We start from the raw sequence: 26,992 nt of genomic DNA, 5'->3' as shown, positions 1-26,992 counted from the left end.
ACTTATATCCTACCCATCATTGAATATGCATGCCCAGTGTGGGACCTTAGTGTACAGTTGAGTGCTGGGCTGGGATGTGTCAAGATATCGAAGCTATCCAAATTCGGGCTTGTAAGGTTATGCTGGGTTAGGCCTTCACTACTTATGACAATGCGCTTAAGATTCTTTGCTTCGAGTCGCTTTTTAAACGCCATCAGATACTGATTTGCCAGGTTGGCCATTCCCTACTTTGTAGTAGCAAATACAGGACGATTCTGCCCCTGCTAGCCCCCGTTATATCCTATACCCGGACACGATACAAGCTAAATCCAGAGACACGCCGTACGACTTGCTACCAGCATTCCTTTGTCCCCTTTTTTTACAGACATGGTCAACAAATCCTAAGAAAAGTAATATGGTTTTATTCATTTTTTGTTGTCATATTTGTTATTTAACTTGGTAGTATTTGTAAAATCCCTCGGTATTAGTGCTTTTAGCGCTAAAAAGAGTAAATTTAATAAAATATGTCTATGTCTATGGTTGAAAAGCTGGAAATAAACAGCTGGAATGACAGAATAAAAGTCAAACAAGAAGCAATTATCCATAATGTCTTGGAAATATTTAGCAATACTGAAGCTTATTGATGATTTATGATTTGTGGTAATTACTTATTAATAAATATTTCATACGTATGATAGAACTTGCTGGCAATGTAAGGTTTTGTGAACTGCCAATATAACTTCAGCCCTCCACCCTTCATCACAGAATCGACTGCCCCCCCCCCCCCCTCTCTAGTGAAGAGGCTACGTACGTCCATGCATACAAATCTTGTGAATTTGAATGTTCTCAATTTAAACAACTTATAACAGATCAATGGATAAGTAATAAAAATAAATAAAGACAAAGACTTACTTTTTGGAGTACAGCATCTCTAGTTTGTTGATCTTCCCAGCTAAGTCTGCACTGACTCTCCCTTGCAAATTAGAAAGATATTCCATTGACTTTGAAGTCTGCATTTTTTGTATTTAAATGTTCTAAAATAGGAGACAAGATGTTTAAATTGTATCTAGCATTATTGGAACAAAAAAAAGAAAGAAAAAGATTCACTTCCACCTATCATTACTTAGTAAGTCTCTATGATACAATACATATAATTTTACCAGTGCATGAAATACCAATAAGCGACTCTAATTTTCTGCCCATTGTTTGGTGGCATACAGCAAGGAGCCTTGATTGCACTTTTTGTGATTAATTTCTTGTTACACAACAGTTTTTTGTGATGATTAATAGCATCATGAAAGACTACTTTGTGAACAGAGATATGTTGACTAGACATCTATTCTAGAAATTTGCAAGAAAAATATAAAAGACCTGCATTTGAGATTCTTGATAAAATATCAAGTAAATGTTCTTCTAGAAAAATAAAAATTATTGAATATGAATTGTCAATTTTCATTTTTAATTTCCTGAATATCCTTATAAACAGGCAAGGAGTAGAGACAACTTGAAAACATGAATTTATTCCTGAAAGTTTATTCCCCAAATGCAACTGTTTCCCATGATAGCGAAAAGCTGCTTACACAAAATTTCCCCCATTAAAGAGCTTAGTTCCAAACAAGCCATCCCCAAGACTGTTACCCAAAGTTTTCTAAAGGTCATCAAAGGTTGGTACTCTTTGAGAGGGGAAAGAGTGGATGCAGATACTGTCAAACACCTGCCCATAGGAGTCATAGGACAATTTAGGCTCTGGGTCCATTCCTGAGAGTTTTATCCACCTACTTCATAAAATGACAAAAAATTCAATCGTTTAGAGACCACCATTACCATTGCATGTGTATTCAAGCCACCCTCGGGGGGGGAGGGGGCTATATATAGCCCAAGGCTGTATAATTTTTTTTAGTTGGCTTTATTCTTGTTTTATCGGCTTTATTAGGTATTAGGAGCTAAATAGTGATGGGAAATAAGCACAAAAAATCAATCTATCTGAAATGTATTTTTCATGATAGCATTAAATATATTTGAAGAGCTTTGATGAAAAGATAAGATTTATTCATAATGTAATACAGATATAATAATACACTACTATGCACTTATCCCTCCAAAGACTCCTTGGTCTGTAAAGTAGGGGGACGATATACAGCTCACTTACTCAGACAAAAAAAGTCACAAAAAATATACATACAATAGAAAGATAGATATATTCTAACAATAAAAACAAAAAAAGACGTTCAACAAAAGAGCTCCATGTCCTGTAAAGGAGAGGGAAGATAAATGTACTATTTTAACACAAACTCCTAAACAATAAAAGGTGAGACAATGAGAGAAAGGGGGGGGGGGAGTGTGAAGAATCTCAATTATTTATAAGAGTTTATTCTGATTAGGCCAGGTCAATTGGAACTGGTTTATTCTGACCAGTTCCAACTGAACCTAAACAATTAGTAACAATAATAGAAAAGAGTTTTCAAAAATTTATAATCAAATAGTTTGTGGTAACAAACTGTAAGTAAGGAGTGACCCGGCTCAATAGTACCATAACCAAAACTCTAAACAACGGAATTGTTTTTTCCACGGGTGATCGTATCGACCCAGTGGTCCTAGAATATCGAGGGAGGGCTCATTCGAACGGAAATTAGAAGTTCTAGTACTCTTTTTAAGTGACCAACAAAAACGAAGGGCAACTAGGCCCCCTCCAACACTAATTTTTTTTCCCAAAGTCACCCGATCAAAATTTTTAGACAGCCATTTTGTTCAGCATGGTTGAAAATATAATAACTATGTCTTTGAGGATGACTTAATCCCCCAGAGTCCCCAGAAGAAGGGCTGCAGGTTATGAACTTTACCCAATATTTACTTAAAACATTGGTTATTGGGAAGTATACAGACGTTTTCAGTTTTTTTTCTGGTAGTGGAGGGGGGGGGGGTCAGGGGTTACGGGGGAGGATCTTTCCATGGAGGACATTTTCATGGGGGAAGGGACATTGCTATGAAGGGGGCAGCGGATTTCCTAGCATTATTTAAAAAAACAATCAGAAATAAGTTTTTCAACTGAAAGTAAAGAGCAACATCAAAACTTAAAACAAACAGAAATTATTACGTATGTGATTGGGTTTACCCCCGAGTCAATACTTTGCTCTTTACTCTAAAGTTTTTTTAGTACTTTCATAAGAGATCTTTGTTCCAATAAACGGCCTTAGTTATTAAAAGGTCATTCTTCAAGAATTGGAACACAATTCTAACTTGAGCGTAAAGAACTATATTTTGACTAGGGGGCGAACCTCCTAATATACTTATTAAAAATATATGAATATAGAAGTTCGTAAATAAAATTAAACTACTTTCGAGAGAGCCATTCAACCAAAATACAGTAAAATTAATATATATATTTTGATTTAATTGTTCATACATGATGAGCCACAATCAAGACTTGCATTAATTCAGAAACGTTCAGAAATTAAATAAGAAAACAATTTGTTTCAACTGAAAGTAAGAAGCAACATTAAAACGTAAAATGATCAGAAATTATTCCATGTATGAAAGGGGCTGTCCTCTCCTCAATGCCTCGCTCTTTACGCTAAAGTTAAACTCTTTCTCACAACTCTGTTTTTTAAAACAATAAAAAAGAACCAGGGCACTTCAGATTGAAGGAGCTATCAAAGAAACTTTGAAAAGGGCTCATTTGATCGGAAATTGGAAGGACTAGTGCCCTTTTTAATTGCCAAAAGTGATTGGAAGGCAACTAACACCATTTCCCCCAACACACCCAATCAAAATTTTGAGATACCCATTTTGTTCAACATAGTTGAAAGATCTGGAAATTATGTCTTTGAGGAGGAAACTCCCCCAACAGCCCTAAGGGCAAGGGTTGTAAATTAAGGCCTGGAGGCATATAAGGATTTTTTTTTATAGAAAGTGTTGTTGCAGAAACTTAAAAAAAGGCTCATTCAATTGGAAATTCAAAGGGCTAGTGCCCTTTTCAATAGTAAAAAGTGATTGGAGGGCAACTAACTCCCCTCTCACACACACCATTTCTGCAAACACATCCAATCAAAATATTGAGATAGCCAATTTTTCCAACATAGGTGAAATTTCTGGAAATTAGGTCTTTGAGGATGAGAACTCCCCCCCCCCCAAAAAAAACCTCAGGGTAAAGGTTGTAAGTTATGCCCTGGGGGCACATAAAGTTTTTATAGAAAAGGTTGTTGTAGAAACTTGAAAAAGGGCTCATTTGATTGGGATTTGAAAGGGCTAGTGCCTTTTTTAATAATAGAAAGTGATTGGAGGGCAACTAATCCCCCTCTCATGCATACCATATCCCCAAACATATTCTATCAAAATTTTGAGATAGCCATTTTGTTCAATGTAATTGAAAGTTCTGGAAATTATGTCTTTGAGGATGACTAACCCCCCACACCCCTCAGGGCAAGGGTTGTAAGTTATGCTCTGGGGGCATATAAGGTTTTTTTAATAGAAAGTATTGTTGTAGAAACTTCAAAAAGGGCTCATTTGATTGGAAATTGAGGACTAGTGCCTGATTTATTAGTCCAAAGTGAGCAGAGGTCAAATGCCCCCCCCCCCCCCAAACCCTTCCGAAAAAAATTTTGAGATAGCCATTTTGTTCAATGTATTTGAAAGGTCAGGAAATTATGTCTTTGAGGATAACAAATCCCCCCAGTCTGTAGGGCAAGGGTTGTAAGTTAAGCCCTGGGGGCGTATAAGGTTTTTATAGAAAGCATGATCACATAGACTTCAAAAGGGGCTCATTGGATCGGTAATCAGATGCTCTAGTGATCTTTTTAAGAGTCAAAGTGATTGTAGGGCAGCTACCCACCCCCCCCCCCCCCCACACATACAAGTCATATTGTCCTGAAATGCCTATGATAGAAATTTTGAGATAGATTATTTAAAATAGTCTAAATATCATATAACAAGGCTTTTGTGGCTGATACAAAATTCAAAAGTTAGAAGCAGAGGTTGTAAGTTAATCCGAGGGGATATTTAAGGTTTTTATGGAAGGGATAATGTTTTAACTTTAGAAGAGGCTTGGTCTTTTTCCCTGAAAAAGTCTATCAATATAAAAAAAGCAGAAATTAATTTAAAAAACTTTTCCCACAAAATAAGTTTTTCATAAAAAAGTAAAGAACTCCATTAAACCAAAAATGAACGAAAATAGAATCAAATAATATACCAAGGATACAACTACCATAAATCAGCATCAATAAACAAATGAAACCCTAAACAAACAGAAATCAAAATAAATAACAGTCAAACTCAAAACAAGCAGAAATTAATATGAGTAGGGTTTTAAACCCCTATGCTTTCTAAAAGCCAGAATAAAATTTGTACTTTGCTGCAAAAAATTCTTTTAAATATTTTCATTTTTATAGTTTTAAGAAATAAAAATTAATTGAGATTTTAAGGAATAAATATCAGCATCTTCTATGCCTTCCCAAGACCAGAACAAAATTTGCACTTTACTGAAAAAATATAAATGTTTTTACTTTTATAACTTTAATAAATCAAATAATATTAACATTTTGATTACTAAATTTCAGTATATGCATATTAAACTGACAATACACATTCATTTGTAATATTTCAGTAAAGTGCAAATTTTGTTCTGGCCTTGGGAAGGCATAGTTTTGCGCCCAACTTATGTTAATCTCTGCTCGTTTTAAGTTTGACTCGGTTAATTATTGTAATTTCTGTTCGTTTTGGGTTTCATTTATTTATTGATGCTGATTTGTGGTAGTTTCACGCTTGGTAGATTATTATATTTTATTTTTGCTCATTTTTTTGTTAAATGGAGTTCTTTACTTTTCTTTTAAAATCCTATTTTTTGAAGAGAGTGTGTTTTTTTCAATTCTGACTTATTTTATGTTGTCAATGCCTTTTCAGGGAAAAAGATCATAACACTTAAAATCTTTTTGCTTTTTAAGAATTCGTAGTTTGTCATACTATGTGCTTGACTGGGAAAAATTTTCATCACTTTTTAACAACATACACCCTTTGAAAAATCTGGACACAAATAGTAGTGTTTAATTTAGTTTTATAGCTCATCTAGTTGACCTGAAATGGAAAACTTGATACCATTTGCAAAAAATCTGTTTACTTTCTTTGATAGCTTGGATACATTTATGCTATTTTAATTTGGTTAAATTTGAAAATAATAGCCTCAGTTGTTCTTGGGATACTGCTGAGATGCCTTATTGGGAATTAGCATTATCACACTGCATTTTGATTTAACCTTAAGACAACATTTAGTTTTTAAACATAACGGGCAAATGGGAGGGTGGGCGTGGGAATGGAAGGGGGAATAGTTGCCCTCCAATCACTTTCGACTATTAAAAATTACATCAGCTCTTTCTATTTTCAATTGAATAAGCCCTTTTCGAAGTTCCCACGACAACTCCTTTGATACAAAGTGCCCTGGTCTAAACAACAACAACAACAAAAAATAATACATTATACCCACATCAATCTTTACTTTAAAAATGTCAAGCCTTCCAATCACTTTCGACTACTAAAAAGCGCGCTAGGCCTTTTAATTTCCCATCGAATGAGTCCTTTTTAAAAGGACAACACTTCCTATTAACACCTTATATGCCCCTAGGGCATAAATTACAACCCTTACCTTTATGTCTGTTAGGGTGGTTGTCATCCTCTACGACCGAATTTCCAGAACTTTCAACTATGTTAAACAACATGGCTATCTCAAAATTTTGATCGGGTGTGTTTGGGGAAACAGTGGGCGTGAAAGGGGCGGTAGTAGCTCTCTAATCACTATCAACTATTAAAAATGTCCCTAGCCCTTTCAATTTCCAATCAAATGAGCCCTTTTGAAGTTTCTACGACAAAACGTTCAATAAAATCTTATATGCCCCCAGGGCATAACTAACAACATTTGCCCTGAGTGCTGGGGGGGGGGAGTGTCATTCTCAAAGACCTAATTTCCAGAACTTTCAACTATGTTGAACAAAATAGCTATCTGAAAATTTGATTGGATGTTTTTGGAGGAATGGGGGACGTGAGAGGGGGGTTAGTTACCCTCCAATCACTTTCGACTATTACAAAGGGCACTGGACCTCTCAATTTCTAATTTAATGAGCCCCTTTTGAAGTTTTACAACAACTCTATCTATAAAAAACTTATATGCCCCCAGGGCAGAGCTTACAACCTTTGCCCTTCGGGCTCTGGGCAGTTTGTCATTCTTAAATACATAATTTCCAGAACTTTCAACTGCATTGAACAAAATGGCTATCTCTAAACTTTGATTGATGTTTTTGGGGAAATGGTGGGCGTAATAGGGGGATTAATTGCTCCCAACTCATTTTCGACAATTACAAACGGCAATTTCAATTTTCAATCAAATGAGCATTTTTTTATATTTCTACAACAACTTTCTATATAAACCTTATATGCCCTCAGGGTATAACTTACAACTCTTGCACTGAAGGCTCTGAGGGGGTTATCATCCCAAGAGACGTAATTTCAAGAACTTTTAACTACGTTGAACAAACTGCATATCTCAAAATTTTGATTGGATGTGTTTGGGAAAATGGTGGGCGTGAGAGGGGCGTTAGTCACTCTCCAATCACTTTCAACTATTAAAAAAGACACTAGTCCTTTCAATTTCCAATTGAATGAGCCCTTTTGAAGTTTCTACGCTTTCAATAAAAACCTTATACACCCCCAGGACATAACTTACAACCCTTGCCCTGACGGCTGTGGCGGGGGGGGGCAGGGGTTGTCATCCTTAAAAACCTAATTTCCAAAACTTTCAACAACGTTTCATAAAATGGCTATCTAAAATATTGATTGGCTTTGTTTGGAGAAAAGATGGGCGTCAGAGGGGGTTAGATGCCCTCAACTCACTTTCGACTATTAAAAAGGGCACTAGCCCCTTTGAATTTCCAATCAAATGATCCCTTTTTCAAGTGTCTACAACAAAGATTTCAATTAAAACCTTATATGCCCCCGGGCATAACTTATGACCCTTACCCTGAAGACTGTGGGGGGAGTGTCCTGCTCAAAGGTATAATTTCCTGAACTTTGAACTGCGTGGAACAAAATGGCTATCTCAAAATCTTTATTGGATGTTTTTAGGGAAATGGTGGGCGTGGAAGGGGTGTTAGTTGCTTTCCAATCACTACGACGACCTCTTCTATATGAACTGCCCTGCTATAAAGGAAAAAAAAAATATATTGTGCCAACATTGTTCTTATATGCCTTCAGGGCATAACTTAAAACCCTTGCCCCAAGGGTTGTGGGGGAGTGTCCTCCTCAAAAACATATTTTCTATCTGGAAATCAACTATGCTGAACAAATTGGATATCTCAAAATTTTGATTGGATGTGTTTAGGGGAATGATGGGCGCGGGGGCGGGGGGGGGCTATTGGTCCGCCTAAAAGTCTCTGATGTTCAAACGAGTGGGATCTCATTGATTGATTGATCGAATGGGCCTGTTTTGGAGGGGACTCGGCAATACTGCCTGTGAAAACTTACCATACACCCAGGCCTGACCTCCCACCATAACATCAGGAGCTGTGAGGTTGTGACTGCCTGAAAACATATTTTCTATCTGGAAATCAACTATGCTGAACAAAATGGCTATCTCAAAATTTTGATTGGATGTGTTTGGGGGAATAATGGGCGTGGGGGGGGGGGAGGCTAGTTGCCCTCCAATCACTTTTGACTATTAAAAAGGGTACTAGCCCTTCGAATTTCCAATCGAATGAGCCTGTTTTGAAGTTTCTAAAACAACGCCTTTTTAGATACCTTATATGCTCCCAGGGCATAACTTAAAACCCTTGTTCTGAGGGTTGTGGGGGAGTGTCCTCCTCAAAAACATATTTTCTATGTGGAAATCAACTGTGCTGAACAAAATGGCTATCTCAAAATTTTGATTGGATGTGTTTGGGGTAATAATGGGCATGGGGGGCTAGTTGCCCACCAATTACTTTCAACTATTAAAAAGGGCACTAGAACTCTCAATTTCCAATCGAATGAGCCCCTTTTGAAGTTTCTACAACGCCCTGCTCTAAAGGAAAAAAATAATAACAAGTAGTATATTGTGCCAACATCATTCTTATATACCCTCAGGCATAACTTAAAACCCTTGCCCCAAGGGTTGTGGGGGAGTGACCTCCTCAAAAACATATTTTCTATCTGGAAATCAACTATGCTGAACAAAATGGCTATCTCAAAATTTTGATTGGATGTGTTTGGGGGAATAATGGGCATGGGGGGGGGGGGGGGGGCTAGTTGCCCTCCAATCACTTTTCACAATCAGAACTCCAATTTCCAATCAAATGAGCCCTTTTCAAAGTTTCTACAACAACTCCTTTCATAAAAAGTGCCCAGGAGGAGAAAAAAAACACATTGTGCCCATATTGTTCTTTACTTAGGCAGTGCTAGCGTGCTGCGTATGACAGTGACAATGCACATTTTTTTTAGTAAATTCAATTGAATTTTTTTCAAATTTTATTAGACCTACTATGGAATGGAACAAAATCATTCAAGTACATTGTTAACCATTGAATAAAAATGTTCATTCATTGCCAAAATGGCCATTTCCAATAGCCAACTCTAAAGGGAGAAAGAGTGGAGATAGTTACTTCCAAATCTCTTCCTGGGACATACTTTAGTCTGTAGACCCATCCCTGAAAGTTTCATTTCCCTAACCTAACCCCTTTCCATAATAGCAAAAAGCAGCTAAACTAGAATTTTACCTAAGAAACTAATAACAGAATATTAAGATAAAATGTTGTTTTATTAAAATTTCAATTGGTAGGCTATAGACCTGTCAAGTAGATAAACTCCTAAAACTTAGAAATCATAAGAGCGTTAACATAGCAGCTGGATAATACCTTCAATGAGTATGTTTTTGGCCCTGGATCAATGGGTGCCTGATCTAATTGATATAAGCTGAATTTTAGAAGGGAGGGGGTTACCTGATCTAATTGGCACTTCCAATGCTGTATAATTTTCAAATTTTATTTGACCTACAATGAAATGGAACAAAATCATTCAACTACATTGTTAACCATTGAATAAAAATTTTCCTTCTTTGCCAAAATGGCCATTTCCAATAGCCAACTCTAAAGAGAGAAAGAGTGGAGGTAGTTAGTTCAAAATCCCTTCCTGGGACATACTTTAGTATGTCCCAGGACAAAACAAAAATACAAACAAACAAAATACAAAATATACAAAATAAAATACAAAATATGAGGCAGCATCATTCAGCAAGGGGGGGGGGGCTGGAGATGGGCACCCATGCCTGGATCCATTACTGAAAGTTTCTTTTTCCTGTACCTATTCTTCATTTACCTCTAGCAATTTTGACAAAACAATATTTTAACTTAATTTCCAGTTATCAATTTCTTTTTTTTCTAGCTTTAGTTCCAAAAATGTAATCTATGTTATTTGAGTAGAATTTTAATCCAAATCAATAGTTTTTCTTTTCTATACTTAGGAAATGTAGGCCTATTTGCTGATCTGTGAAACCTCATAAATTGTGATTGCACAAAACTGTGAAGCTGAAAACATTTTTCTTGTACTTCATTTGGTACATTTCTAGTGGGCCACATAATTTAGCTAAGATGAAAGTGAAAATGTCATTTGATGCCTTTTTTATGCTCTTCTATAATTCAAGAATTGCATCTAGAGCCCTTAAAGGGGCCCAAAAATATTTTATATTAATAATGAAAGAGCATAAAAAAGCATCAAATGATGTTTTACTTTCATCCTAGCTAAATTATATGGCCAATTGCAAATTTACCTTGAAATTTACCTACCCCACCCCCCTAATGTGCAAATATAGGTAAATTTGTAGGTTTCACTGTAATTTAGATAAGATGAAAGGGAAAACATCATTTATTGCCTTTTTTATGCTCTTTCATAATTCAATAACTGCTTCTGTTGCAAATTGCATCTTGAGCCCTTAAAGGGGCCCCAAAGGTATTTTATATGAATTATGAAAGAGCATGAAAAAAGCATCAAATGACGTTTTCACTTTCATCCTAGCTAAATATGGCAAAGTTACCATTAAATATACTGATCCCCCTCCCCCAATGTGCAAATATATACCCTGAATTGGAATTGTCAACAGAAAATTTTTGAATTGCAAAATCCAGTGCTATTTTGGTTGATGGCATTTGAAAAACTTGAAAGGTTAGGAAAACGGTTTATATTTGAGTTGCCTAATTAATGAGGTTTGAATTGTTATAAATAAGTATTTTTGGAATTTATTACTCTTGAACAACTTATTTAAAAACTAGTGATATGTTTTAGCAATTTTTCAATAACTTAACTAGCATTGATAACTTCTTTGTGTGGTTACAAAAATTAAATACCTTTGGGCCCTTTTAAGGGCTCAGGATGCAATTTGCAACAGAAGCAATTATTTAATTATGAAAGAGCATAAAAAAGGCATCAACTGATGTTTCAATTTCACCTTAGCTAAATTATAGTGCCACCTGCAAATTTACCTAAATATATACCCTGAATTGTCAACAGCAAAGTTTTGAATTGTAAAATTCAGTGCTATTTTTGTTGATGGCATTCAAAAAACTTAAAACAGTAGGAAAACGTTTTATATTTGAGTTGCCTAATATATGAGGTTTGAATTGTTATAAATAAGTATTTTTGGAATGTGTTACTCTTGAACAACTAGTAAACTAGTGTACTATACCAGTGAACTATAAACTAGTGATATATTTTAACCGCTTTTCAATAACTTAACTAGTGTTGATAACTTCTTTATGTGGTTCTAAAAATAAAATGCCTTTGGGCCCCTTTAAGGGCTCAAGATGCAACTAGCCCCAGAAGCAATTCTTAAATTATGAAAGAGCATAAAAAAGGGCATTAAATGACATTTTCACTTTCATCCTAGCTAAATTATGTGGCCCACTAGAAATTTATCATAGGCAGCACAATTGTGCTGCCTAAGTAAAAGAATGATGTTGGCACAATGTTATTTTTTTTTTTTGTCTTAGACCAGGGCACTTGGTATCAAAGGAGTTGTTGTAGAAACTTCAAAAAGGGCTCATTTGATTGGAAACTGGAATGGCTAGTGCCCTTTTTAATAGTCAAAAGTAATTGGAAGGCAACTAACACCCCTTCCATGCCCACCATTTCTCCAAACACATCCAATCAAAATTATGAGATAGCCATTTTGCTCAGCATAGTTGATTTCCAGATAGAAATTATATTTTTGAGGAGGAAACTCCCTCAGAGCTCCAAGGGCAAGGATTGTAAGTTATGCCCTGGGGGTATACAAGAATTTTTATAGTGTTGTTGTAGAAACTTAAAAAAAGGCTCATTTGATTGGAAATTCAAAGGGCTAGTGCCCTTTTTAATACTCGATAGTGAATGGAGGGCAACTAACCCCCCTTTCATGCCAACCTTTTCCCCCAACACATCCAATCAAAATTTTGAGATAGCAGTTTTGTTCAACATAGCTGAAAGTTCTTGAAATTAGGTCTTTGAAGATGATAACCCCCTCAGAGCCCTCAGGGCAAAGGTTATAAGTTATACCCTGGGGGCATATAAGGTTTTTATAGAAGAGGCTCAGTATATAAGATAGAGGCTCATATAGAAGCTCAGCCTTTCTCCCTGGAAAAGACTATGTCAATATAAAACAAACAGAAATTAATTTATAAAAACTTTTTCCACAAAATAAGTTTTTTCAAAAAAGAGTAAAGAACTCCATTAAACCAAAAATCAACAAAAATAGAATCAAATAATCTAGCAAGCATACAACTGTCACAAATTAATATCAATAAATAAATAAAACCCAAAAAAAACAGAAATTAAAATAATTAAAATACAAAACAAGCAGAAATTAATCTGAGTAGGGTTCTAAACCCTATGTTTTCTAAAACCCAGAATATAATTTGTACTTTACTAAAAAAAATTCTTTTATATATTTTCACTTATAACATTAAGAAAACAGAAATTGATTGATATTTTAAGGAATAAATATCAGCATATGTATATTAAACTGACAATGCACATTTTTTTCAATAAACTCATTTGGATTTTTTTCAGTAGTATAAATTTTATTCTGGCTTTTAGAAAGCATAGGGTTTAGAACCCTACTCAGATTAATTTCTGCTTGTTTTGAGTAGAAGAGTAGAGTAGAATATTTTTATTTATAACACGTACATAAATAAATGTCACAAAACAGCGCACATGCCTGGTGGCATACTTTAGCGCTGAAAATATTGCCAATGAAAATACACAGCCATTTTCTAACTAAATTTTACAACAACGAAAAAGAAAATCCCAATGAAAAAAATGCTTAGCATGTCATAAGATATTTCTTCACCAGTCTTAGAAAATGTCGCTTGTTGCTACATTCTCGAACTGATGCAGGAATTGAGTTTCAGATTTTTGGGCAAATGTGACGGATGCTGAATCCCGCTCTCGATGTCGGGCGAATTTCGCACGAAAAGTCTGAACGATGCGTAGTAGGATAATTATGAAATTGAGAATTAGTTGAGAAAATGCCGGAGAAATTTACAGGTAAATTACTATATTGATAATCATGACAAATACTAGAAATAGAAATTAAATGAAGTTGGTCCAAAGAGAAAATTCCTGAAGTCCCATATAGGTGTCTAACTGAAGTTCTGCAATCAACATTAAAAAGAATCCTCATTGCTTTATTCTGAAGTATTTGGAGAGATTTGAAAACAGATGGAAAGGTAGATGCCCAAACCGAAATGCAATAGAGAAAATATGGGTGGACAAAAGAATAATAAATAGATTTTAGAATAGCTTTAGGAAAAAAGTGGCAAAGACGAGTTAGCATACCAATATTTCGGGAAATTTTTAACGACAGTGTTTTTACATAATTATGAAACAACAAATTTTCATCCAAAATAATCCCAAGATATTTGAACTGATCCACCCGTCTTAATTCAAAACCATTCAAAAAAAGAGAGAAGGTATCTGACACTACTGATCCAGTTCGCGAAAATAACATATACTGGCATTTTTTTTCATTAAGAGCTAGTAAATTCCTTGAATACCAAACAGATACAGTTAGTAACGTACTTCCAAGGTTCTGGAAAAGAACTGATAGGTCCCGGTGAGAAGCAAAAATTACTACATCATCAGCAAACATTATAATTTTACAAAGAGGCAAAATTTCTGGCAAATCATTTATAAAAAGAATAAATAGAATAGGCCCAAGAACAGAGCCCTGAGGCACTCCGTAATTAATTGGAAAAGTTTCGGAACGGAGATCACGAGATTTATCAACACAATCTAGTCGTCTCCCAGAAAGGCAAGATAAAAAAAATTTAACAGCTTGTGTTGAAAACCCAGAAGACTTTAGTTTAAAAAGAAGTAACGAATGATTTACGGTGTCAAACGCCTTTGCGACATCAAGAAAAATCGCCAAAGCGTGTTGACCATCATCTACTGAATCATTAATATTTAGTAAAAGCTCATGAATTGCCAGTTCAGTTGACTTTCATTTTATAAAACCGTATTGAGACGTGTGTAAAATCTTACTATCAAATAAATATTTTTGCAATTGAATATTTGCAAGTTTTCCCAAAATTTTGCTGAAAATCAAAAGCCGAGAAATGCCTCTCTAATCTGAAAGGTCAGTTGAACTCTCAGCTTTAGGTAATGCTATAACATTTGCTTTTTTTAAAAGTTCAGGAAAAACCCTATGCATAAGTGATAAATTAAAAATATGTGCCAGCAAAGGTGAAATGCTTGATGCTATTTGCTTTACGGTTTGAGCCGAAAATCCAAATTCGTCCTTAGAAAAACTCCGTTTAAGCTTCAGAATAACTTTTTCAATCTCATGAGGCTTAATCTCAGAAAAAGAAAAAGAAATTTCCGCATGTTGCTCATTAACTGGAACAGAAGGGGAATTCAGTTGCATATTCATAGTCAATGCAAGTCTAGAACCAATATTACTGAAATAATCTCCAAAAGCATTTAAAATTTCATTGGGCTCTGTAACATTTTCCCCATTTAAAACAAGGCAATTAACACTAGTATTCTTTCGACTATGAGGACGTATCTTTTCATTTATCAATTGCCATGTTTTTCTCATATCCTATTTATACTCAAAAATTTTCTCTTTATAATATTTTCTCTTCTCATGTCTTATATTTTAATTTAACTTATTCATATAAACTCTTAATTCTTAACACGACTCAGGTGTCTGTAATTTTAAATAATTCTTAAATTTTCTATTTTTATGTTTTAACGATGCCAAAATACCTTCAGTAATCCATGGGTCAAATTTCTGTGCAAACTTTCCATGCGAAACTCGTGTTGAAGAAGCCCGATCCCGCAGTTGCATCATTTGATCAATAAAATCTGAAAACGCAGAATTTGCGTCATCTGAGCCATAAACCGAACTCCAATCATGGTCACCAATTAACTGACGTAGAACTTTACAATCAATCCATGTATATCACTTTTTTGAATTATCAATTGTTGAATCTCAATGTTGTTTATTGCTATTATTTAAATTTAAAAGAACACTCAACGGAAAATGATCTGACATATCAGACAAAATTACTGACGATTTTTCAGCATCAAATAAAACAGGAGAAAAAAATATATTATCTAATAATGTAGCTGTGTTAGCTGTAACTCTTGTCGGCAGAGAAATAATTGGAAGAAAATTAGAACACAACATCATAGTTAAAAACTCCTTATTATTTCCAACATCGAGATTCAAAAGATCAAAATTAAAATCACCCGAAATAATAACCAGTTTTTTCAACGCTTCCAGATTTTTCAACAACGGTTCAAAAACTTCAAAAAATATTTTTGGGTTACCCGACGGAGATCGATAAACAGACCCGAAAATAAATGGATTACATCCCAAAGGTCCAACTTCAACAAAAATAGTCTCACAGAAACCCTTCATCAAATACAGACAAATCACTGAGAATACTAAAAGACCAGTCATCACGAATATACAGCATCTGACCTCCTCTCGCATTCTGACACCTTGTATGCGAAATACACTTCATCCCGGGCAGATCTAACATTGTAAGGGGTGTATTAGCAGACAGAAAAGTTTCGCAAACTCCAACAATGTCTATAGGACTAGATGCAAGCAAAAGCTTCAGTTCATTGAATGCACTTTGTAGCCCCCGGGCATTTACATGTAACGATCTGATTGGAAAATCACAACTTTTTGTTTTATCTGATAGAAACTCGCCTGAAGAATAATCACATTCAGGTAGATTATTTACATAAGGCATATCTTTATCACTTCTGGTAGCTGAATTAAGAATAACATCTAATTTCAAACGAGAATCAAGAAAACACTGAAAACGATCCATAAAACAAAAAAAGAAAAGAAAAGTTCACAGCTTCTTAGTTTAGACAACAGGTTCATATGACACATTGCGAATCTGAACTACGTCGGAAATCGTTTTACACGGAATGATTTGCGAACCGCACTTGACATAAACAACACCTCGTAAAGTCCATACATTTTTCAATTCAAGCTTATTGCGCGCAAGCTTGTAGATTTCTTGCCTTTCCTTGGTTAGAGCCTCATTTACATAGATTCGGGTACCTTTCAAATTCTTGTGATTGCGCAGGATCTCAACTGCAGATGCCTCAGTAAAAAATGTAAGTTCAATCGGAGTTTTTATTTCTGAGGCACCTCCAGAACGCCTTGCACCCTTGACAACAGATTTATCAAGATTGAGTCCCATTTCACTGTTAAGTCAAGCTAATACTTTCTCAACAAGGTGATGAAAATCACGCGTGGGAGAGTCTATCCCAGATACAATGACCTTAGTCAGAAGAGAAGACTGGTTTATATCATCCAGCTTAGTTTCAAGCTTTTGGAGCTTAGCGCCATTTTGGACAATTCTTGCCCGCAAATTGCCAAGTGATTTCTCAAGTAGTTCAAATTTACCCCTGAATTGCAGATTGATCGCCTCATAGACAGCTTGCGTAACAGTATCAAGAAAATCTTACTTAATCTGTGTCACCGGAGAACTCCCTAATCTACTGCACTGGTCTTCCACTCTCCTACGAATTTCATCCTGTATGCCATCATGAAGGTTAACAATTTCTGACTGCATCAAGTTAACCGACTCAGATAAATCCCCGGCTAAACCTTCCAAGTCCTCCGTACACAGCCTTATCGCTCTCTGAAAATTTTTTCTGCCATCTCTCAACGCTTCTTCATATTTCTCCGCATAAGCCCATATATTCTTGGACGTTACTATTTTAATTTTGTCAGTTCCGTAACAGCAAACTTCATAATTACTTCCATCACCTTTGACAGGTATCACCTGCATAATTTTGCAAGGCCACAGCTTGTAATATTTAAATTGAGCAAACGCCCGGTTTCCACTTGCATAGCTTCGGCAAATGACAAAATGAAAAAAAAAAAGCAAAATCTCTCTCAAAACGTCCGCAAACCTTCTGTGCATGAATGCCTAGCAGCGACTGATGACAGTGGGCGGGATCAAAAAAAGGTAGAGCTGAAAACAGCGAATGGAAAATTTACCAAGTATCCAAGTTAAAATATCCGAAAAAGTATGATACAATTCTCTTGTGTTAACTAGATTAACTAATTCTCTTGTGTTCATTTATTTATTGATTTGTGGTAGTTGTATGTTTGGTACGTCATTTAATTCTATTTCTGTTCATTTTTGGTTCATGGAGTTCTTTACTTTTTTTTGAAAAGCTTATTTTGTGCAAAAAAGTTTTTGATTAATTTAAGAAAAAGATCTGGGTAGAATTCTACTTTAGCTACTTTTGGCTATCTTGGAAAGGCGGTAGGTTAGGAAAATGAAACTTTCAGGAATTGGTGTAAAGGCTAATGTATGTCCCAGGAAGGTATTTTCAAGCACCTATCTCCACTCTTTCTTCCACTAGGGGTCCTGAAATTTGCCTATATGACAAGTATATGCCTATTGAAATTTTGACAATACAACATTTTACCTTAATTTTCAGTTATCATTTTCTTCTTCTCTGGCTTTAGTTCTGAAATGCAATTCCTGTTATTTGAGTAAAATTTTAAGTCTTTAAAGTCTTTTAAGTAAAATGTTTTTTTTTCAAAATCTAGGAAATGTATTTGCACATCTTTAAAACCTTGTAAATTGGGATTGAGCAAAGTTGTGAAGCAGAAAACAATTTTGTTGTACTTCATTTAAGCAGCAGGTTTATTTTGCAAGGTTTCACTTTTATATCAGTCATATTTTTAAAGGTCATCAAAGGTCAGGACCCTTTAGAGGGAGGAGTAGAGGTAGGTATTTCAAAATACTTTCCCAGGGCATAGTTTAGCCTGTAGACCCATCCCTGAAAGTTTCCTTTTCCTAACCTAACCCCTTTCCAAGATAGCCAAAAGTAGCTAAAGTAGAATTTTACCGAAATGATTATTATATTCATAATCAGCATAAAAAAAGGCGGTAAAATTCTACTTTAGCTACTTTTGGCTATCTTGGGAAGGGGTTAGGTTAGGAAAATGAGACTTTCAGGGATGGGTCTACAGGCTAAAGTATGTCCCAGGAAGTTATTTTGAAGTACCTACCTCCACTCCTTCTCCCTCAAGAGGGTCATGAAATTTGCCTACATGACAGGTCCATACCCATTGAAATTTTGACAAAACAACATTTTACCTTAATTTTCAATTATCAGTTTCTTCTTCTCTGGCTTTAGCTGTGAAAAATGTTATTTCAGTTATTTGAAAAGAGTTTTAAGACACAAATAGTCCTAGTTTACTTCCAAAAATCAGTAAATATATTTGCATAGGCCTAGCCTATCTTTAAAACCTTATAAATTGTGATTGAGCAATGTTTTGAAGCTGGAAACAATTTTGTTGTACTTTATTTAAACCGAAGATCTATTTTGCAAGGTTTCACTTCTATAACTCACATATTTTTAAAGGTCATCAAAGGTCAGGACCCTCTAGAGGGAGACAGAGTGGAGGTGGATACTTCAAAATATCTTCCCGGGACATACTTTAGCCTGTAGAACCATCCCTGAAAGTTTCATTTTCTTAACCTAACCCCTTTCCAAGATAGTCAAAAGTAGCTAAAGTAGAATTTTACCATCATTTCTATTGGAAATGAATTTCAGCCCCCCCCCCCTATACATGCTACTTCCGGTTATATATTTCGACCTTAGGGGGGTAAGGGCAAATTTTGTTTCTGATGGAAATGAGAGGTTAGTTTAAACTTTACCCCCCCCCCCCCTAAGTGATAACTGTATACTCGTAATTGGCCTATATAGGGGGGGGCTAAAATTCATTTCCAATAGAAATGATTACTGGGCTATACTTGTAATCAGCATAGGCCTAATAAAAGGCATTGAATGGATTATTCACTTTATTCCTAACTCAATAATATGATTTGGTAGAAATTTACCGGAAAATTTAACTCCAAGGGTTTGATCATAGCCTAGCTTAGAGCTGGAAGCCTATTGTGGGGTAGTCTGGAATTAGGCAATAGCCTATTTTAAATGATGTAGGCTTACTGTGGACAAGTAACTTTGAAAGCTAGTCTGCTAGCCAAGACCACTGATCAAAGGTAAATCTAAACTAGCAATCTTCCTTCTTCTTCTTCTTCTATTTAACAGCAGGCAATAATGCCTACTAATCTTCTTCTTCTTCTTCTTCTTCTAATTCTAATAGGATACTAATAGAGCCTCTTTTTCAGGCACCGGGTTCAAGCACGGGTTGCTATCGAGTTCTACATTAAGCGTTTTTAGGGTTGCGGGTTGAGCAGGAATCTGCTTCTAAGCGTTTTCAGCTGCCGGGTTCTCCCCGTGTTTGAACCCGGGTTCCTTGAATCTGGAACCCGAAGAAATACAAGGTTCAAACCCGAGTTCTGCGTTCATTGGGGGTAAATTCAAAAATGGCTAACCACCCTGAATTCACAGCCCATGAAGTTTGCTCATTGGGAACCCAAACAGTTGATTTTGAATTGAAAATCAATCATTTTGCAATAGACATCAATGCATGGCTAATTGTAGAAAAACACAAGACAGATAGTCCGAGTAATTGAGAGGGTAATTCTATTCCTCAGCATCAAGCGTTTTCAGCTGTGAAGTTTCAACCTCGTGTTTTCCATGAGAACCCGCTTTGTGAAAACGCTTCTTCTTCTTCTATTTAACAGCAGGCGGGCTTTTCAGTATAACTATTTAGCCCTTTTCCTTTTGCTTCACTCTGTGGGCTACAGAGCTACTGGCTTGATTGCCTCATATTTATTAGATATATTCAGATATCTTTCAGCAGATCTTTCGACTCTAGGAGTTCAAATATAAGATGATAGATGTCGATTTCTATGCTCTGTGTGCAGGTACAGTTGGCTAGGCTCTTGGCTGATAGTGGGATTTTGTGGTGTTTGAAGTATTTTAACAGTTTACAAAGCAAGGTATGTTGTGCAGACGTCAGCATATTACATTCAAATAGGCAATGGTCAATTGTTTCATTATTCATATTACAATGCCTGCAAAGAGGGGACAGGGGAATTGAACCACTTGAATTAGAAAGCTTATATGAGAATGCAAGGAAATTTAGTCCATTTGTTCCAGAACGAATTCTATGATAAATTTTAGAAAGATACTTATTGAGAAAGGGGGGAAGGATAGGATTAATCTTATTAAAATTAATATCTGATAGCCTCCATCGGTAAATATCTCTAATTGGGATTGGTCTCCCACTTGGCTGGTCAATATTTATAGCAATTTTTGCTATTTCATCAACTTGATGATTACCACTTATGCCAGAGTGGCTAGGAATGTACTGAAAGTAAGTTTTTATGCCATTTGAAGCAAGATTATCAATAATACTGAGACTACAGAGCTACTGGCTTTATTGCCTCATATTTATTAGATATATTCAGATATCTTTCAGCAGATCTTTCGACTCTAGGAGTTCAAATATAAGATGATAGATGTCGATTTCTATGCTCTGTGTGCACGTATAGTTGGTTAGGCTCTTGGCTGATAGTGGGATTTTGTGGTGTTTGAAGTATTTTAACAGTTTAGAAAGCAAGGTATGTTTTGCAGACGTCAGCATATTATTTTCAAATAGGCAATGGTCAATTGTTTCATTATTCATATTACAATGCCTGCAAAGAGGGGACAGGGGAATTGAACCACTTGAATTAGAAAGCTTATATGAGAATGCAAAAAAATTTAGTCCATTTGTTCCATAACGAATTCTATGATACATTTTAGAAAGATACTTATTGGGAAAGGGGGAAAGGATAGGATTAATCTTATTAAAATTAATATCTGATAGCCTCCATCGGTAAATATATCTAGTTGGGATTGGTCTCCCACTTGGCTGGTTAATATTTATAGCATTTTTTGCTATTTCATCAACCTGATGATTACCACTTATGCCAGAGTGGCTAGGAATGTACTGAAAGTAAGTGTTTATGCCACTTGAAGCAAGATTATCAATACTACTGAGACAATGATAAGTGTCAATGTCCAACTTATATTGAGGAGCTGAGGCCAGCAACTCAAGGCTTGATAAAGAGTCGGAATAGATGATAATATTATTCGAGTTTTCAATCAAAGATTGGTTTTGCTTTAGGTGTTCTAATGCCAGGATTATGGCATTTAACTCAGCAGACATTATAGATAAATTATTAAATAATCTCTCGCCCATTGCAATTTTCAGGTGAGGAAGGAAAACACCACTTGCAGCCTTCTCATTCATTTTTGACCCATCAACAAATATTTGGAAGTGATTTTTATAGGTAATTTTTTAAGTTCTGCAAATTTTTTCTGGACAAAAGCAATGGGGGTTAAATCTTTATTCCATTTTGAAAATTCAGTATTTATTATGGGAAATGACCAATTCCATGGAGGGGATTGGGGGAAAGTAGGTGCAATAGACTTTGCTGGTACAGGGAACTTCTTTTGAATATTGGCATACTCATCTGCAATACCTCTATACATGGCTAGATTTCTTAACCAATTATGTAATGTGTGTGAGCTATTTGATTCAGTTCTTGCAAGATGTTTTATCAAAAGTAAACTACGTCTCTCCCTTATTGTTGTTAATCCACCCTCCATAAGCAGAAACTTGGTGCTTGTGGGTTTCCTAAGACCAAATATGAGACGTATTCTATCATTTTGTGTTGTTTCAATTTTTTGCATCTGGGTCTTTGCACATGCACCATAGACAATGAGCCCATAGTCAATATGGGGTCTTATATGTGATTTATAAAACTGGAGTAAGGTTTTCTCCTTACACCCCAGGGTGTGGAAAGAAGTCTTTTTAGTATATTTGCTTTTCTATAACATTTTTTTATTGTGTTTGAAATTTGGAGGTGGAAATTAAGTTTTTGGTCAAGCATGAGACCTAGGTAATTAATATGATTATCCTCTGGAATAGTTGTTTTATTTAGAGTTAGTTTTGCATTAACATGGTTTCGCTTCCGGTGAAATTGGATTATTTTTGACTTGGTGGGTGCAATAGGTAAATCTGAATGTTGAGAGAATTTTTCAAACTGGAAAAGTGACTTTTGCAGATTTGACTGTGCTATCTGTTAGGTGTTGCCAGATGACCATAGCACCAGATCATCAGCATATTGTAGATTCGTGTGGGGTAGGTTCATGTCCCAGAGATATAGGGCAAAAAGGAGGCAACTGAGGACTGCTCCCTGAGGTAGGCCTTTGGAAATTGTCTTTTGGGGTGAAGAGGCTGAACCAACACAAACAATGAAATTTCGCACTTCTATGAAGGATTTAATAAAGGATACTAGCTTAGGGGGTACTCCAAGGTTTGCAAGTTTATTTAAAAGGATTTGGTGGTTCACATTGTCATTAGCTCCTTCAAAATCTAGGAAAGCTGCCACTAGGATATCATTTTTTGAGAAAGATTCATTTATTGCATTTGTTAGCAAAATGAAAGCATATGTTGAGGAGTGGTATTTCCTGAATCCAGTTTGAGTGTGTGGGATCAAGTTATTTTTCTCAACAAACCAGAGGAGTCTGTGATAAATCATTTTCTTCATTATTTTCCCCATCACAGGTGTAATCATTATGGGCCTATAAGACTCAGGGTTATCTTTTGGTTTATTTTTCTTTAGGATTGGTAGGAGGGACGAACATTTCCATATATTGGGGAACCTAGAAGATGCCCAAGCGTGATTATAACAATTTAGCAGTTCTTGTTTGTATGAAGGTGTGAGATTCTTTATCCATGTATGGTGTATATTGTCATAGCTACTGCTAGTTTTGGACCTAATATGATGTATTGCATTATTCAATTCCTGGATTGAAAATGGATTAGTTATGTACTCGGATCCTGGGCGTGGTTGGTAACTAGGGTTCATAGGAATTGTGGACAGTTTGCTTTGATTATTTGATGTTAGCTTATCAACAAAAAGAGTTGCAAATAGGTTAGCCTTTTCATTATCATTGTCATAATGGGTATTATTATGTATAAGCTCATACAGGAGTGGGTTGGGAGAAGTCTTTTTCCCACATATGTGGCTTATGACTTTATGTATAATTGGCTCATTTGTTTCTCTGGAGAGATTATTTGCAAAATTATTCCAGTATTTATATTTAGCATCTATTATAGTCCTTTTTAGATTAGATTCTGCTTGTAATTTTTTTAAATATGTAGTAGGTGTTGGTTTTTTTATGAATTCTGTCCTAGCTGCCTTTTTTATCCTCCATTTATTTAGGCACTCATTTGTCCACCATGCTTTAGGGAATTTGTCTAGGGAATTTTTTCTTAGGTGTTGTCCTGGGGATAGCATGATTAGCTGAATTTATTAGTACAGATGTCAATGCTTCAGCATGTGTCAAATGTTGTGTTAGAAATGCATGAACTTTGGGTGAAACTTGTAATTTCATCATTTAGCTTATTTTGGAAAATAGACCAATTTGCTTTAGTGTTGATATATTTGGATGTATGAGATAAAGTTTCAGCAGGTTCATTTAGGGAGCAAACTATAACAAAGTGGTCTGTACATAGACTATCAATTTTATTTATGTAAATTTTGTTCAAAAAATTTAAAGACACAATTTGTAGGTCAATTGTGGAGAAATTGCCACTTTTGGGGTTGAAATAGGTATTCAGGTTTGGAGGGGTAGCAACAACTAATTCATTATTATTTGAAGTCATATGCTCAATAAATTTACCAGCTTTATTTGCTGGTTTATTCCCCCACAAAAGGCTGTGGGCATTGAAATCACCACAAATAATGATATTTTTTAACATATTAGAATTATTTATATAATTAAAGAAATCCTTGGCATCTGTAGTTTGGCCATTAGGGTTATAAAAGCTTATTATGTAGGTTTTTAAATTATTCAGCCAAACACTTATACCAATTACATCAACATCATTTTCAAAATCTGGAAAATTGATGCCACAAAATTTTAGATTATTATTAACTAATAAAGCTACACCACCTCCTTTTCTCTCTGAAGATCTATCCTTTCTCAGGATAGTATATCCCAGAGACTTAATTTGTTGATTTTGGGTTAAATGAGTTTCCTGGAGGCAAGCAATATTAATTGAATTATTATTCATAAATGATATTAGTTCATTTAGCTTATTTTCTGTGAGTGATCTTACATTCCATTAGAGTATTGATAAATGTTGTGTTATTGATTTATTCTTCATATGACTGTGTATCAATGTTCAGCTTTGTTAACAGTAAAGCAAGATCTTTTTTTGCTTGAATGAGCATATCATCTGGGATGTAGATTTTTGCCAATTCTGCAATAATTTTTGTTTTCTGTAGTCGATGTATGTTCATGGCCTAAACTGCATTACAGTTTAGAATGAATAAACATATATTTGGGGATTGCATTTTTGGTAGTGCATCCTGTTTGATGGTTAAGGGACTGATTCCTGGTAGTGCTTTTGGTTTGTTCCTTCTTGGGAGGGAGGGCCAGGCTGGCCTCATCTCCCCGGAAACGAGGCTTGGTGGCTTGATGATACCTTCTGATAGGGATTTGAGCTAGTGAGCTTGGAAGATCTTGTTTTATATGGGGTGCTTGATGCATTGGGGGCATTTGACTTAGGGGTTTTGGTTGGTTTCATTACAGGCTTTATTTGGTATTGTTGGGCAGCATTTGCTTCCATTGCTGCAAAGGGGTATGGGATGGCCTTCTCTGTTGATATTTGGAGTGTTAGAGCTCTTTTCTTGTATGCAGGGCATAATGATTTATTTGTAGATTCATGTGGGCCTTTGCAATTGATGCATGTAGGCTGAGTGTTGTTGCAAGTTGTAAGCTCTTTAGGATGGAAAGATTTACTACTACACTCTTGGAGAATTTCATTGCATTTGTTTGTTGTGCGTCCCAGTTTGAAACACTTCTGACACTGAATAGGCTTAGGTTTGTATTCCTTGTGTGGTTTGATTTGCCCAAATAGGAATAATTTTTCTGAGATATCAATTTTATCCTTTAGTGTGAATAAGAAGGATCTACTAGGTTTTAGGCCAGTAGAATTAGGTTTTCCAAGTTGGGTAACATCCTCAACTGGGATTGTTTTTCCAGCCCTATCTGAGAGGCCTTCTTTTAACTCCTGAGTAGATATCTCTGGGGGAACATTATAAACTACAATTTTTGTTGGTGATTGTTTTGGGTTCCAATTAGATGCAATAATTGGGATATTCAGAAGGGATTTAAGGTTAATTATTGTATCTGCTGATTTCTGATCTTCTACAGCTATTAGCAGAGATCAATCACGGTTAATGTTAAGAGAGAACATTGATTTTAGCAATTTAAAAATTGCAACTCTTATTGCAGTGATCATTTTTATGTCAAAGGGGGTAGTGGGAGTAATTTTAAGGTAAATTCCTAAATTTTTGGAGGGAGGATCTTGGGCAGGGAGAGGGGAAATTATTTTAATTGGGGAGATTTTTTTCCTTTTTTTAGAGCTTCTAGAGAGGATCTCTTGAAACCCATTATCATCATTTATGGTTGCATTAGGACCTACAATTATCAATGTCCTATTCTCCGAATTGGATCAATAATTAGAACTTTCATATAATGTGCTTGACCAGCCAGGATTGTTATATTGCATTATGGACTTTGATTCGGTATCTGGGGGGACGTTTTTTTTTGGAGGACTTCTAAACATTGCCTTTTGGAAAAATGTTTAAAAATACAAATAAAACCAAAACAAGAAGGGAAAATAGATGATATAAAACCGTCTGCACTATACTATGGGGAGGATAAACACCACAGTATAGCCCTGAGGATGACTTGAGCAGGATAGATTTGGTACAACTGCTGATTAGAAGCGATAATAATCACAAGAAAATATATTTCGATTTTCTTATAAGGTTGCTGTTGTATATTTTTTGGGTTAGGAGGCTTAGGATTTTTCTATCAAAATTCTTCTTCTTCTTCTAATTCACAGCAGGCGGGCTATTCAGTTAGTACCATTTAGCCCTTTTCTTTTTGCTTCACTCTGTGGGCTACAGAGCTACTGGCTTGGTCGTCTCTTATTTATTAGATATTCTCAGATATCTTTCAGTAGATCTTTTGACTCAAGGAGTTCAAATATAAGATGATAGATATCGATTTCTGTTTCGATTTCTGATCGATATCATCTATCGATGAAAATCTTCTTCTTCTTCTAATTCACGGCAGGCAGCTATTCAGTTGGTACTATTTAGCCCTCTTCTTTTAGTTTCACTCTGTGGGCTACAGAGCTACTGTCTTGGTTGTCTCTTATTTATTAGATATTCTCAGATATCTTTCAGTAGATCTTTTGACTCAAGGAGTTCAAATATAAGATGATAGATATCGATTTCTGTGCTCTGTGTGCAGGTATAGTTGGCTAAGCTCTTGGCTGATAGTGAGATTTTGTGGTGTTTGAAGCATTTTATTAGTTTACAAAACAAGGTATGCTGTGCAGACGTCAGCATATTACATTCAAATAGGCAATGGTCAATTGTTTCATTATTCATATTACAATGCCTGCAAAGAGGGGACAGGGGAATTGAACCACTTGAATTAGAAAACTTATCTGAGAATGCAAGGAAATTTAGTCCATTTGTACCAGAACGAATTC

At 35.6% G+C, this 26,992-nt stretch overlaps 1 protein-coding gene across 2 annotated transcripts in view; it reads right to left on the bottom strand.

Moving 5' to 3' along the window:
• The window catches only part of Rpn9 (regulatory particle non-ATPase 9), a 72,824-nt gene extending 53,248 nt beyond the window's left edge, over nt 1-19,576 (bottom strand). The window contains exons 1-2 of one of the 2 annotated variants that reach the window (XM_089088953.1): nt 19,462-19,576; nt 892-1,013 (exon numbers count right to left, since the gene is read on the bottom strand). In XM_089088953.1, coding sequence (XP_088945079.1) covers nt 892-995 — 104 coding nt within the window. In that variant the 5' untranslated portion in view covers nt 996-1,013; nt 19,462-19,576. Of the gene's footprint in view, nt 1-891; nt 1,014-19,352 lie in introns of both variants that reach the window. The other variant, XM_089088954.1, reaches the window with a different exon arrangement.
• Nucleotides 19,577-26,992: the final 7,416 nt, after the last annotated feature.

This window comes from Artemia sp. Qi Xiang Cuo, chromosome 5 (assembly GCF_049724085.1).
Source record: "Artemia sp. Qi Xiang Cuo chromosome 5, ASM4972408v1, whole genome shotgun sequence".
In the NCBI taxonomy this organism is placed as follows: Eukaryota; Metazoa; Arthropoda; class Branchiopoda; order Anostraca; family Artemiidae; genus Artemia; species Artemia sp. Qi Xiang Cuo.
This window is presented reverse-complemented; position numbering and strand designations above follow the sequence as displayed.